The sequence below is a fragment of the Dromaius novaehollandiae genome, chromosome 18 (assembly GCF_036370855.1).
Source record: "Dromaius novaehollandiae isolate bDroNov1 chromosome 18, bDroNov1.hap1, whole genome shotgun sequence".
Classification (NCBI taxonomy): domain Eukaryota; kingdom Metazoa; phylum Chordata; class Aves; order Casuariiformes; family Dromaiidae; genus Dromaius; species Dromaius novaehollandiae.
In genome coordinates, this window is record NC_088115.1 from 12671898 (window position 1) to 12687264 (window position 15367).

Genomic DNA, 15367 nt, shown 5'->3' on the forward strand with positions numbered 1-15367 from the left:
AAACAGAACACTCTTCACTAATCCCAGTGCAGTAAATTACTTTCTAATATCCTTGTTTTTCTTATCCTGCCAAAATACCAACACATCATAGATTTAAAGCAACAGCAAAATCAATTTATCCACAGCAGCTGGACTCATACCAGTTTATCCAATATCCACTTTTTTTTTAAAGTAATAGTTGCTGTTCTAGTCATTCTGTTCATAAATTCTTGAGTTTCAGCAATAGATGTTTGACTGTTTTGAACAAAAGTAACGTAAGTTCACTGGGAGCATATTCCAGTTTTTTAGGCAGGCCTCCACAGCTCTTTGAAAGTTAAATCAGAGCAAAAGCAAGTATTAATCACCCACACACACACGAATGTTTCCTCATTTTACAAAGGCTTGGTGCATGCAAAAGAAACTGCATTAATTTCTGTTTATAAATACTTGTATGGACAGCAGCTTACAAGGGTAGTGTAGAGTAGGAGTTAAAGAAATAAAAAATTTAAACCTACATGCAATAAGAGAGTCTGGGAAACATACTGAAAATTAAATTAATTTACAATTCTTTTCTCCCCAACAAAATCCATCAGAATTTAATCTTTACATTCTAGATTACATACATCAGTTAGATACAAAAAAAGCAGACTCACTCTTTTCAGGTTTTATACACTGCCTCAAATTCCTACTGTATTTTGGAAAGCATACTGCATGCTCAAAAACACATACCCATATTAGATCCTGTTTCGATACTTCTACTCATCTGAGTACTTTAAAATTCAGTATAATCAACAGAAGTACGGTAACAAATCCACCGTGCTAACAAAAATGGTGGGATTTTTATATTCCTCTATTTCTCCCTTCTCAGAGAGCCACGGGGCCACTTGCGTTCTCACACACCAGCCCAGCCGCGTTAATCCTTGCGGGGCATTTCAAGGAGGGCACCTGAGCTCCTTCTCACCTGGGACTGACCTAAAAGGCCAACCAGCAACTGCGGCTCACCAGGCCAAGGCCATTTGCTGTGAGCAGCTCCCACAACACCGTATTGCTATGTTAGCTTCGGCCATAGGGGTTGCCACAACTAAACAGCACCTGCTTGTTTGCAGACTGGCTGAGGATCCCCACTGATACAGGGAGTTCCTAAAATAAAGGGAAGCGGAACACAAGAAATTTATGGGTACAGAGAAGAAACAATATAGATCATTTTAGTGATGCAGCAAACCTGCGTGGGACGTTTGCTGTTACGCAGCTGCATTTACAGCGGGCCTATGTACAAGCAATCTAAGCAACAATCCGGGCCTTTGGGGGATATCTCCCCTTCCTCCCCAAAAAACTGCTGAACTACCAAAACCTCTCTGCAGTTGCGAATGGGGCATGAATCTGAAACTACCTGCTGCAACCTCAACTGCAGAGCCAGTACATGTTCCTCCAGGTGGGACAGAGGAAAAACTTCGGAAATGGAAAAACAGCAGGGAATTTTACGGAATGGAGATGCAGTCAAAATAAAAAAGCTAGTGAAGACTATAGCCAGTTATGCGTTTTCAGGTTTATAGTAGGGATACAAAGGACAGCAGAAGTTGAAGATGCTGTCTGGAGAGGCCTGGAGTAGGAGCAGGTCAGCTAAATTAATTTGATAAATTAAATAAAATAAATTAAATTAACTGCTATACATCACTAAGAAACCAATATTGTCCTTAGATGGCCATGGATACAACGGCTACCCAAACTCCCAATTGAGAGACCTCTAAACACTAATGCACTTCTTATATGACAACCTAACTCTATCCAAATACCTGAAGCAGATCAAGTTATTACAGTTCTGAAAGTGATGATTCCACAGTAAAAGAGAAATGAAATTACATGTTCAATTAAGTGTTCAATTAAAAAAAGTCATCAGCAACACTTCTGGAGTCACACGAGAAGCACTATCATTTCTTTGGCCTATGATAGCAGCAAGCCAATCTAGTCTGCTCTAAGAGTCAGTAAAGGTACTGTTCTTGCAAATAAAACGAAAAAGATCTATGTATAATTTCAGTGAGTTTGTCGTAACATTTAAAGTGATGAATCAAATACCGTATTTCAGATATTATTCATCTGTACAATTTAAGCTAGCAGTGAGTAATCATTAAAGAAAAGTATTTGCCAGGAAAAAATAACCCAGAATATATGATTCATTCACTTCTGAAACAATAAAACAATTCACTATAACAAAAATAACTATATTGTAAATGCTTTAATTAAAAGCTTGAAAATCAGCCAAATACACTGAAAAAAGCACACCCTATTAAACATGTCCATGTGTGCAAAAAACCAAAAAAGTCTCGTTGGAAAAAGATAATTCTATGAAATACAGTTAATACCTTCTCTGATGGAAACTGTAATTTTTAGCTATTTAACATTCTTATAACAGCAAAGATACAGCTCACCTCTCAAGCTCTGACAACTCACCATTAAACTGATAAATTTATATTAATTTCAGTAAAAAGGCGATACATATAGTGTATCTGAAAGTGATCTCTAGCTCTAGAAAGTTCAAGACTTTAACATCATAGAGATTCCTAAATAATTCCTTAGGAATTAGGGTTTTCAGAGACTTGAAATCACAAAAAAGGAGATCAGCTGAAACAAACAAAAAACCAAATATTTAGTAGCTTCATAATTGTCTAAAGCTCATGAAGCAGTGACAATAAGCAGTTTGTTGGAAAAGGTGTCTTCATATGAGCAGACTTTGTTTTGGCCTTACATTGATTAAGGATTACAAGAAAAAAGAAACACTGGAATCATCAAAGAGTAACACTAAACAAATATGAAATAATTAAATACACACACACACATACACACACACACACATATATATATAACTTCTCTTTTTCATGGTGAGAAAATATTAAGTGTAAGTTTACTTAAAATGAAACCTAGCAGTTTCACATTCTATCAGTTCATTTATTTTTAGCTGGCTAACTAAAAATAAAAATAAAATTCACACATCTGATAGCATTCTTAAAATTTCTCCTCACTTTATCACATATAACCATTTTCTGAATAGGCCTCTAAAAGAAATTTCAACTACAACACGATGTCTTTCTGCTGCTGGAGATACACCTGCCCAATACATTTAGTTTCAGATTTGTTTCTTCACTGTTTAAATTCTTTTGCATAATGTGTGTGTGTGCATATATATATATATTTACATGGAAGATCAATGTTTTCTGTAGCAACAGACAACTTACTATAAACAAAGCACAGTATATTAGATCAATCAACTAGCTAATACATTAAGCTCTCCTGTACAAATCCAGTGGTGACAGTGGGTACAACTAGATTTTTTTCCCCTTTTTGCATAAAGAAACCTTTATATCCAATGCAAGTTCCAGCAGAGTACATAAACGATAATTCTCATATAGTCAATACAAATATATTAATCATCAAATGGACAGAGAAAGCTGACCAAAACAGGTCAAACCTTTCTTTCATTCAACTAACTCATCAATAGCCAATAACACTGATCTGAAACAATATTATTTGTTACTTAGAAACCATTGTGAATAGATGGCGTGTAACTTAGTCAATGAAACATTACAAAATAAAGAATTCTTAATCATTTTCACATATTAATTGGCAGAAAGTCTTCTGGCCCTATTTAAGCAATAGTGATAGCATTAACAAAATGACCAAGATATCGTATATTCCTTAGAATCAAAGCTTTTAAAAAAAACTTTCAGAGTTCACTAAAAGCTGAAAGTGTCCTTTTGTTCTAAGGAATAGAACAAAAATTCCTTACAACATTCCTTGTTGTAAGGAATAATTATAATCTTAATTGCAAGCTTTTCTTGGAATTACATTATGAATCACGGTCACTCAGAGGCCAGCCTTTAATTTCCACCTCTTTCAGTTAGGATCAAGGTGATGAAGGTGCAGAGCAAAGGAACAGCTGGGAGAAGTAATCCTGAGGGAGTTTATTTCCTCCTGTTTGTTTTTAAACTGGTCTCCTGCATTCAGCTGAAAGTGCTTACATTCCTTACAGTTGTTACACATCTTAAACTCTTACAGGACACCTCAGCTATGGATGAAAACTTCTTGCAAGTAATACAGTCAAATCAGTGACTACAACATCGCACACACAATATTAACATTCTTAGGTTACAAAGCCAAGCGCTAAAAAGTTCAGAAATGTAAGAATAAGGGCTGCCCCTGCAATCCTGCACCTTGCTCACTGAGACACCAGTACAGTCCGGGTACCAAAAGATTCCCAGCATCTTGCCCTGCCAAAAGCAGTCTCCACCTCCTGCCTGCCTGTTCCAGACGGCTCCTTGTCCCAGGTTACTCCCTTTTTCTCCGCCCTCATCCAACTTTTGAGCCTTCCGTATTCTCGTTAACATCCTTCTTCACACCAGGTTTAGCATTAACCGAATGGGATCGGCCCTGGTGCACTCAGCTCCTGTCCTAGCAGTTTGTTAAGATGCACACTACCCCTTACATCGCTGATACGACCATGACTGCCTATTGCTAAGGCCCTGCTTAATAATGTTCCTACCCAACAAAACAGGATTTTTAAAAAAATGATACATGGCATAAAATTATAATCTCCTTCTTGAAACTGGCTGAATATTAACAGAAATTTCCCAAAAATAAATTCAGCCTGATTTAGCCACCCAGCATGAAAAACTTCAGTTTTAACAGGTAACTTAGCAGCAACTGAAGAGTCTCGTAATGGGAAGTGCTAACTCCAGCTGATGCTGTAAGGCTCCGTCTGGAATTCCAGGTTCAGCTGCAGGTACAAACTCCACTGACAAGGAATAAAAAGCAAAGATGCCCATACAAAGCCATTCAAAACTGCATCCAGGCTACACGAGGCGGCAGCAGCTCCAGGAGCGTGCTCCTACCCACCATACTGCTCAACAGCGACTCTAACTTTTCACAAGGGTCAGATTAACCAGGACCAGTTTTTTCATGCCACTGCTGCTCCGTCACGAAGACGCTTGGCGGCTGCAGAACACGAGCGAGCCTCCAGTCTTGGACCACACTAGGCAGCAATGTTTAACGGAGAGAATTTGACGTTTCAATAACCTTACACACAAATATAAAGCCTTCGAAAGGGTCCAAAGTACTATCCTGCACAGATTAAGTTACGTTATGCCGATACACAGGAAATAGCTGACTTATTCTACAGGATGAGCAAGTCACCAGAGGAAAGGAACTTCCAGGAAAGACGATAATTGTGGTAATAGGGAAATCTGAGGCACATATTCACAGTTCTACATTCAGATTCTGGAAATGAACAGAAATTTCTTCATGATCTGTTGGCCACAGAAGCAAATGATACATGGATAAAAATAAATATACAGTACCTCCCTGGGCATAAGGCAAAACATAACCACTTGGTGCCAGGGACACCAAGAGCTTTATTGTTATAGATTACGGGACTACAGAAATTTTAAGCTCTTCTCACTGCAAGACAGCCATTGGGAGAGCATTATGAACTGGGAGAGCGGGAAGCTCAAGGAAGGTAGAGAAGACTACACAAATGATTTATTTTATTACAAAGCCAGCACAACACTTTTACTACTGAAAGTTACTGTAAGTCACTTTTTGCCTAAAGGCCTTCCCTCCTCCTGTTACAGAAGAAAGTATAAACCAGCAGCATTTTACATCATTCTTTGACCAGTTGTTAGGTAGAAATCCCAAAGGTGAAAGATTTTCATAAAAGGGCTACAATGGAACATAACATCACAACTTCAGGCTATATCTTGGCCAGTCCTGCATTGCTATGATCACAAAAATCTAAATATTTGAACTTTTTGACAAAAAAGTGCATATCCAGCTAGTTAAGGCAAACCCAATTATTGTGTGGAATCTTAAATTTACAGATGGCATTTGCTTCTGTAAGAATATGTGGGGATTTCACATGTGAAGTTGTTTGCATTTGTTTGCTATTGACCTCTGTTCAAGCTATTTTCCCCCAATCCATACATCCATAGTTCAGCAACAGCTTCTTATGAAAATAAATGATATATACATTTGAAGATTCTCTTTACCTACATTCCTAACATTTTGTGCTTTTATTGCAATTCTGGATGTTTGGTACACATTCAGAAATGCCATTTAAGTGACCCATGTGAAATTATGAAAGATTGCACTTAAAGTTATTACAGTTGTTTGTCTGGATTGTACTGATTACTAAGATGCTTCTGCAATCACAGTATAAAACATTGCTGAACTTTCAACTAGAATCTTATAAAGAAAAGTTCTAGAAAATTTCTACATTAATATGCATTATACCATTCTTTAAAGTCGGGTCAATTAACATCTCATACATTGTGAACCCATACTTGAAGAAGGCAGACATTTTTAATTTCTTAATGAGGAAAGCTAAGTAAGTGCTATCCAGCATATGGCAGGACCAGGTCTTTCATGTCCATTTAATTGTGGTACTTAGCAGCACATATATTTTCTTAAAAAAAAATATATATATATAAAATTAGTGAGAGGAAGAAAAACATTCAGTATCTTTAGATTTTCACACTGAAAATGCAATCATTACTATTTTGTTAAGAGCAATATTGTACTCAGGAGCCTGAAATAGAAGACACTCTTCTGTATGGTTTAGTCTAACTACAGGAACCTACTTTAGTTTTCTGCTTCCACTGTAAAAGGACCCAAAAACTGGTATACTTATAGTCCCTTCAGGTCCCTTTATCAGCTCAGTTCCTCTAGCCAGCTCTTGAATACTTCTGCTCTACTCTACCCCATTCCACTTTTATGAACGGCCTCTTTTCCCTACAATGACCACCACCACCTACCTACATCAGCACCATCTTTACAAGTCACTTAAATCACATCTGATCTCACCTTTTATAAAATAAGACAGCAGTACTTCTTTGGCTGCTTAACAAAAAAAGGAACACCTTAACATTACTACAGCGAGGCACAATGCTACTATCAATTCAGCCTGCATACAGTCTTCTACACAGCGCTATAAAACATGTAATATTAATAAACCCATCAGGGAAAAGAGTGAGTGAAATCTTTTTTTCTGAAAAAAAAAAGCAAGATTTATACACATTATAAATTAATTGCTTCAGAGTAATAAAAGGTGGAAATGTTCTGTAAGAGTTGAACTGAAGAATTTTTTGCCATAAGGACACATAAATGTTTGGCACAATTAACACTATGAGCTTCTAATCCCAGGCAGCTAAGTATGAATCTAACTCTACATGTTTTACCTGGACATGTGTGTAAAAGAACTAAACATGTTTAAGGATTTTAATTTATTTATTCATAAGCCATGCTTGTAAGTATTCTAAACCGGATACATCTGTCTTCCTCCACCAAGAACAAAACATGTATTTTTAATTGAAAAAATATTAATGTATTAAAATGAAACATGTCTGGAGTAGACCTTTTACTAAAATGAAACACTAATCTTTATTGAATACATTCCATTTACCCTCCTCAAGTCTTATGATTCACACTAAGTAGCAGTTTTACTATATGCAGTTTTAAGAGCACAGAGCCTAGCCTTTATTTATATTATAAAGCAATCACCAAGTTGGCTCAAGTTTTCAGAAAATGCTTCTGGTATTACTGATGCATTTTCTCACCCTCAATTAAATACGAGTACAACTACATCTATAATTGTACTTATGTATGTATCTGTATTTCAACTCCAAATCAGGTAGCTAGGCATGTTAAAAAGAAGTATCATTACGGATACAATTAGTTATGACTCCCTTAACTCCACTGGTTATACTAAAATCTGGGTCAAGACAGAATGAAAATGAGTTTATGTCACTTGTTTAAAGCCGTATCATGTGATCATGCAAGATACGCCCCCAGTCCCACAAACACTTGACTAACATAAACCACCACTCACCACAGCACAGTCCTGCTCTATGCCCAGTCAAAACACAAAAGGGAGGGGTGGGGAGGTGAGAGAAGAGGTTGGTTGTAACTTGGATAAATTCCTCAATCCGGTTGATCACAATGTCATCTGGAATAGAGGGATGCATCCAGGCTGGAAAATGGTGCTGGGGGGAGAAACGCTTTTACACTGGAACTGTCACTATAATGTTTGTGGCAATATGTTATCACACACGCTAATTTAAGCATATATGGTAGAAGCTAGGTACATACTCTCATTGTGAATAACAGCAAGTTATGTAATCTCTACATGTTCTGTATATATGAAACAACTTTAATGAACTCAATATAGAAAGGACACCAGGATTAAATACTTCGCTTGAGTATTGCTGAACCACCAGCAACTAACAATACCAAAGTCATAGTTGGAGTGACTCTCTCATTCTACAAGAAAACAATTTTTATATGTTGTCTTAAACATGTATTGGCCAAGAATCATTCCAGAAAATTAACAACAGGATACAGCTATATAAACTTACATGCTGATACTTTTTCTTTCACTTTCAGAACTTCAAAAATGTGAACAACACTTCAACTAAGCAATACTTTTTACTCACTTTGGGGGATATCAGACCTTTTAGTTTAATTTGCCCACACAACAAGAAACTATATCTTTTGAGTATTTTAAAGTAGAAAAAATAATTACCAAGAACCTGCAGCTTGCTAAAATACAACTGAAAAATGACCCTGAATCACCTCCAGTGCATAGGCTCAGAAGGCCCAAACTAGAAACCTGTTTTCTGTGGATATGTATTAAAGAGAAACAACAAACATAGGCAGAAAGTCAAGAGATAATGTTTTTAAATCCCAGCTTTACCAGGTTTATCCTTTTTATGATCTTGTGCATGTCTCTTCTCCACTCTCTGTAAGTTTCCCTACATAGACCTAGGTGATAGTGCTTACCCAATTTTGTCCTGAGCCTTCTTATCTACAGACAAAGATTTCTTTAAAGTTGAAAGCAGTCTTATCTATGCTTTCATTGCAAGTATTTAAAGTTTAAGTAGCAAGAAAAAGTCAACAGTTTGCTTCCTTGAATATGCTATTGTCAGATGCCCCTCAAGATTTTGATCCTATTTCCCAAAGAGGAAATGTGCTCTAACAGTGGAAACAGACAGTAGCTACTCTTGTATCCATTATCTAATATTACAGAGATTAATCTTTACCAGCCACTCAGAAGTCATTCAAATGATCTCAGACATTGCATGTGTCAGGAGCATTTAAATTTTAATGTATTAAAACATGCACGTAAGAGCCTGTGCAGCAATGTACTCATGCCATTATGCCAAGTCAGAAGTCAGGTCACGTCATTATTATTACGATGATGAGAGAAGGGAAGACTCCCAAAGAAATCATTCACCTTTTCAAACATCCACAAGAAAGATCTGCCCTAATGGTGAAATGTCATTTTAAGTAAGATGGCAAAGCAAGGATGTACTTCAAAGGCCGTGAGATAAAACAGATCGAAACATTAAAAGCTGTCTTCTTTTAGGGATCAACCTATTCACCTTACAGACACAAAGACAAAATGTCTTCATCTGGGGCCTGATCAGATTTTCAGAGTGATTAACAAACAAAAAGCAAAAAAGAAAATAGGAAAGGCTGTGTTGCTAATAGTCGAGTTACTCAGCTAGTTCAACTACACATACATTACCGCACAGCTTAAACTCTTTACATTTAACTGACAAGTACAATTACAAAAATTACTCACTATTTTTCCACCCCAGAATTTCTACTTCCCCCACACAACAACTTGAAAAAACAACAAAAAAACCCTAACATTAGGACTGCAAATTTCCTGTATGTCTCCTACATATGTTCCCATACGTTACCTACAAAGGTAAATCCTCTACCAGCTTCTACTGACTGCTTTCCTGTTTCTACAACCAAGAATGAATATTAGGCCTTTTTGCCCTTTTAATTGGAAGCTCATGTTGAATTGCTTTCCCACTATGATTTCCTCCCCCAAATCCTTTTTGATCATTGTTTTCCTTGCCACTATATCCCATTGTGTATGGTCTGCGTTCCTTGAACACAGATACCTAATTTTATATCCAGATGAATAAAACTTTGTCATTATAAGCTGATCCCATTGAAACAAGTAGTTGAGACTGTCTATACATCTGCTCAGTTATTGCTTACAGTTCTACAATTTGTGTGATCCGCAGCTGTTTTATATGTATATAAATACATACACATAGACACATATGTATATATGCACACACTTCATAATTTGATGACAGTATTGAGGGCCACGCATCCTACTAATCCCTACACAAGCAGGCTAGAGGCATGCCTACTGACTTTGTTATGATTTTGCCAACTTAATCCACTTAGTATATAATTTATTGATTCTGATTCCTTAAGTAGTGGTTTGTAGCAAGTCACACGTCAATAAGAAAAATACCTTATGTGAAGGGACTCCATTGTTTTATTGGTGACTAAAGCCCATCTAACTACAGGCTGCCGGTAAAAGAGGCAGTCCTGCTCTCTTCTCAGCTCCTCATTGTGCATCCCTCTCCTCCTTCAATACTAAAAATGTTTTTTTCTTGGTAAGGTTAGTTTTCAGCTCATCACACAGCCACACAGTTGCTGGAGTCAATACAAGGGAAGGCAGAGAAAGGTGAAGGCAGGGACTAGGAAGAGAGAGAGGAAAAAAAAAATAGAAACAGACCTCCCATTTTAAGCTGATCTAAAATTGCACTGCCATTTAAGTTAATTATAAAACCATAACTTTGATACGGAAAAAAACACAGGTAGGTAGTTTTATTGATCAATCAGTGATGCTGTTTTTATAGTGAGGCTCTGCTATCCATAAACTTCCGTCCTGTTTCCAACAGAACTAACGCACTTTCTTCCTTCAATGTCATAATCCTATGGTACAGTACCACCTTTGTACTGTAAGAAATGAATATACAGTAAAATCAACATAGGACATAGTAGATGAGATATTGTCCATTTTCTAGAACAGAATGATCCAGTGCTTTTATTTTCCCAACTGGCAAACTCTGTCAGGGATCCTGAAAGCCAGATCTCTAACACCTCTTCAGGTCTACCTCTCCTTCTTTACCAACAAAACTCTGCCAGATCATTCCAATTTTTATCCATGGGAACTTTTTTTTGCTATTTTTACAGTAACTGTGCTTTATGGCTATCAAAGTATCTTCACTTTAAACTATTCTAAACAGAAATGATAGCTACAACACATGAACTAAATTAAACCATGCATTAACCTTCATTCAGCTCAATATATTCTAGTGCCCATGCAGTTGTGCAAACTTCAAACTGATTTCTTTAATCTTTCTGCTTAATAAAGCTTTACATACTTCACTTAGGAAGAAAATAAATGACAGTTACCTAAGTGAATGCAGTCATATGTAACTATTTTAATATCAGATAATTCACAGATTACGACATAAAATATTTACCAAGCAACTGAAAACAATGATCATTTCTAGGTTTTGGAGAACATGAGATTAACACAGTCTTCAACATGGGGGTTCCATCTGAGAGTATAGTATATTTATAAATCCACAAATTCAATAAAACACTGAGAAAAATCACAATAGAATTGAAAGGGATGACTGCACTTGCAGTTTTTGTATAACTCAGATATACCCAGGATAGGACTGATAAAATGGCAGTAAAAATGTCAGAGTTGAAGGAACTTTCCTTATAATAACATTATCCAAGGAAGCTATAATGTAAGTTAGCTACTAAGATAAATTTTGAAGAGTAGTGCAATTCTAAACTTAAGCTAATTTAAATTACACTCACTATATTTTATCAGAAACAAGCACTTACACTTCATATTAGAATTGAAGCCTCATCAAAAGGCATAATCTTTGGATTTTAACAATTATCTAGCAACTGTCTAGCTCAAGACAGCGCAAAATGTATCAATGTACAAAGGACTAAAGGTCTGAGTGATCTTTATGACAGATAACTAAAGCTATGAGCAAAAGAATAAGCTTTGAAGAAATGTACAACACAGATTCACTGTAAACTAAATAAAAACTTACTAGAAGTATGCCACCACTGTGGTTTTTCTGTTATGGAACCCAGACCTAAATAAACTGTTAAACACTTAGTGTAAAGGTATGCCAAACATTTCTCAGAACTTTCTTAAGGTCCCAACAAAGAACCAACCTTTTTTGCAAAATGAGGCCTAGGTTAAATATTTTATTTGGCTCCTCAAGATGGACTGAGAAGTTGGGCACTAGCTCCAGATCAGTTCTTGGACTCACATCAAACATTACCCTGTCATTTATCCAGTCAGTCAAAACAATGTTTTCCATCTAAACCTTTAATGTTTATGTCCTGAAAAACTGCTAATTGAATCCAGTTCTTGAAATCCATTTTTTAATCTATACCATCTAATTTAGAGATAATGAACAGAAAAGATAAGTATTATACAATGATTGCAGAATGAATCCTATAAATACTCAAGCCAAAACATAAGGTTGCTAGCTTCATAAAGCCAAAGAAAATTAAGATTAAATAACATTTGTCAGTTTGAGAATAAACTTTTAAAAACACTGGAATATACAGATTCTTTTAATTCCAAACAGTTTTAGAATTCAAGAGTCCTCACACTGCTTTTCCAATCAAAAAGGGTAATCAAAACCACACAGAGCACTTTAAACTATTCCTAGGCAAGAACTGACAACATGTCAGTTCAATTAATAAAGTTCAATTCAGTGCTTATAACAGCTTTCCTTAAACATGTAAAACTTCCTTACAACAAATGACCTTATGTGAAACAATACACAATTAACCAAAGCACAAAATATCTCAAGCATTTTTAACTTGAGAAATAGGCTGATGTTTCATATAAACTTCCAAAAAACAGAACTGGTACTCAGCAACTGCAAACAGCTGCTAGAGCTGGAATAGTCCCTGTAAAGACAATTTTGTCTGCATCCTGTGTTCTGCATATATCCTTCCTAAAATATAAGTCAACAAAAACTCAGAAGCACATCTTAAGACTGTATCTGCTTCTTTTTGGAACTGACTGAACAACTACATAGTCTCCTAAAACTCAGTAAGTAAAACTACTGCTTATTTCTTGCTCACAGTCATAATCCCTCGTAACATATTTATATTGTCACAGACAGATGATTATATCCTTAGTCCTTAATAAAAATAAAACAAATATAGAACATGAAATCCAAAGGTGAAAAAGGCAACTCCCTAAACAGGTATTTTCCATACTTTTACACGAGGCTCCAGACCATTTTTAACATTTCAAATATAAAGCAAGTCTGAACATTCGGGGGGGGGGGGAAAAAAGAATTAAGTACTGCATCAGTAAAGCAATAACCTAAAGAGCAAGCTACAAAACGCCCTGTAAAAACAAGGCAGCACTGTTCCATGCATCAGTCCCAGCTATGCTTATTTTAAGAGTTTTATTTCTAAGTGTAATATATAGACACTCACAAATCTCCATGAAAACTAGATTACAAACTTAGACCAAGTATTTCCAAAGTAAAACATAAGCAGATACATTTATTTTCCCTGTAAAAATAACATACTTTGGAAAAAAATGTAAGAAAACACATCTCTTTATTAGACATTAACTGGAAATATTTCACATACACTTAAATATGCCAACTCTTTCAGATTTTTTTTTTCAAATACTTATTGGACTTTTTTGCAAGCAGAACCACTATCCTAGTAAAACACACTATTTGAAGACAATGGTATTAGTAATATAATCTATTATTTGCTAATCTCTTACTTTCACGCAGTGACGATTCAGAACACAAAGTATGTGTCTTTTTGCTGGGGAGGGTTTATAATATTTTTCAATAAATCTTTTCTCTGAAGTCTTCTGTATTTTTTTAAGAAAGTGCCAGCAATGCTTTCAAGATTTTCTCCTCTAATCCTATTTACCTGGGTTCTTACTGTAAAAAAAAATTTTTTTAAAAAGCACATACTTCCAGGATTTAGAAACAACTTATTTCCCTTCCCAGCATGCAGGTGAAGAGTGCTGGCGACACTTAAAAACATTAGAGGTCAAGCGATCTTCTGAAAGAGGGCTGGCAGCATTAGGCATGATAGCAAACGAACTGGATACGATTTTAACTAAGGAAGTCGGCTTGGGGAGGGAAAAAAACAAAACAAACAAACAAAGAGATCAAAACAAAGAGTGTGACAGTTTCAAGTTTACACTGGGAAGAAGCGGGGGGAGCAGGGTAAGGCAGGCAGCGCCCAGCGGCTCGCAGCGGCCGGCTGCCCCCGCCTCAAGCCCCCGGGCCGAGGAGGGCGGCCCCGGCGGCGGGGCCGGGCCGGGGAAGGGAGGGCGGCAGCGGCCGGCTGCCCCTCGCCGCCCGCCCGGGCGCCAGCGCCTGGCTGCGGGGCGCAGACATTTTCCTCACGACGCCCCTTCCCCCCCCGCCGTGGCGGTGCGAGGATGGGAGGAGAGGGAAGAGTTCGCCCCGCACGCACAGGCCCGAGAGGCTGCTCCAAGCCCAGGTTCAATTTCAAATCCGCGCCGAGGCGGCTCGGCCCCCCCGCCCCTCCGGCCGCGCTCGCCCCGCTCGGCTCCCCGGGCGCCTCTCCTGCCCCCGCCGCCCCACGGCCGCCTCGCCTCGCCCCGGGCCCCAGCAGCCCCCCCAAAGCCCTCGGCGCTCCCTCGCGCTCTCCCCTCCGCAGCTCGCCCCCTCCCCGCCGCCCGGCCGTTGGCGGAGGCGAGGCGGGGGGGAAGGCAGCGGCAGCCCCCCACCCCCCGCCCGGGGCGCCCCGCCGCGCTCGCCCTCACCTGTCAGTCGCAGCTTGACGGGCCCGTTCCGCCGGGCCCCCTGGTTGGACATGTCCCCGGCTGCTCCTAGGGCTCGGCGCTGCCTGGCCCGGGGCTCCCCCTGCCTCTGGGTCCGGGAAGGGAGACGGGGCGGGCAGGGGGGAGGGGACGGGCTAATGGAGTCGGGCCGGGCGCTCAGGGCAGCGGCGGCGGCGGCGGCCGCCGCAGGAGGAGGAGGCGGCGGAGGAGGCGGCGGAGGAGAAGCCCGGATGTGCCCAGCGTCGCCATGAGCGGGGCCAGGGCCGAGGAGGAGGCGGAGGAGGAGACGCGGCCGCCTCGCCTCGCCTCCCTTCCCCGCCCCCTAGCCCGCAGCCCGGGCGGCGAGAGCACAACAAAGCCGGGGACGGAGCCGCACGGCGGGCAGCGGCCTGGCCGCCCCGGGCCGGGCTTCCCCTCCCCCGGTCCCGCGGGGAGGGGGCCTCCCGCCCCCCGGCCGCGGCTCCCCTGGGGCTCTCCGCTCCCTCGCTTCCCGGAGGGTGTTTCTCCCTCCTCGCGGGGCACTGGGAGCTCCCCGCGGCCGTGGCATGAGAGCGGGAGAAGGGAGCTTGGCAGTGAGGCGGTGGGGTTGGACCTGAGAAATCCAAGGTGCAAACACAAACCCACCATACGGGCACGAGTTCAAAGCCATGCCGAGGTGTTTGCTCACGCTGCTGAGTGCTTTCTGATGCT

The 15367-nt window shown here is 39.5% G+C and overlaps 1 protein-coding gene across 1 annotated transcript in view; it reads right to left on the bottom strand.

Moving 5' to 3' along the window:
• The window catches only part of SMURF2 (SMAD specific E3 ubiquitin protein ligase 2), a 68882-nt gene extending 53871 nt beyond the window's left edge, over positions 1-15011 (bottom strand). Inside the window, exon 1 of the mRNA XM_026099062.2 lies at positions 14660-15011. Coding sequence (XP_025954847.1) covers positions 14660-14711 — 52 coding nt within the window. The 5' untranslated portion in view covers positions 14712-15011. The remainder of the gene's footprint in view (positions 1-14659) is intronic.
• Between the last annotated feature and the right edge of the window lie 356 nt (positions 15012-15367).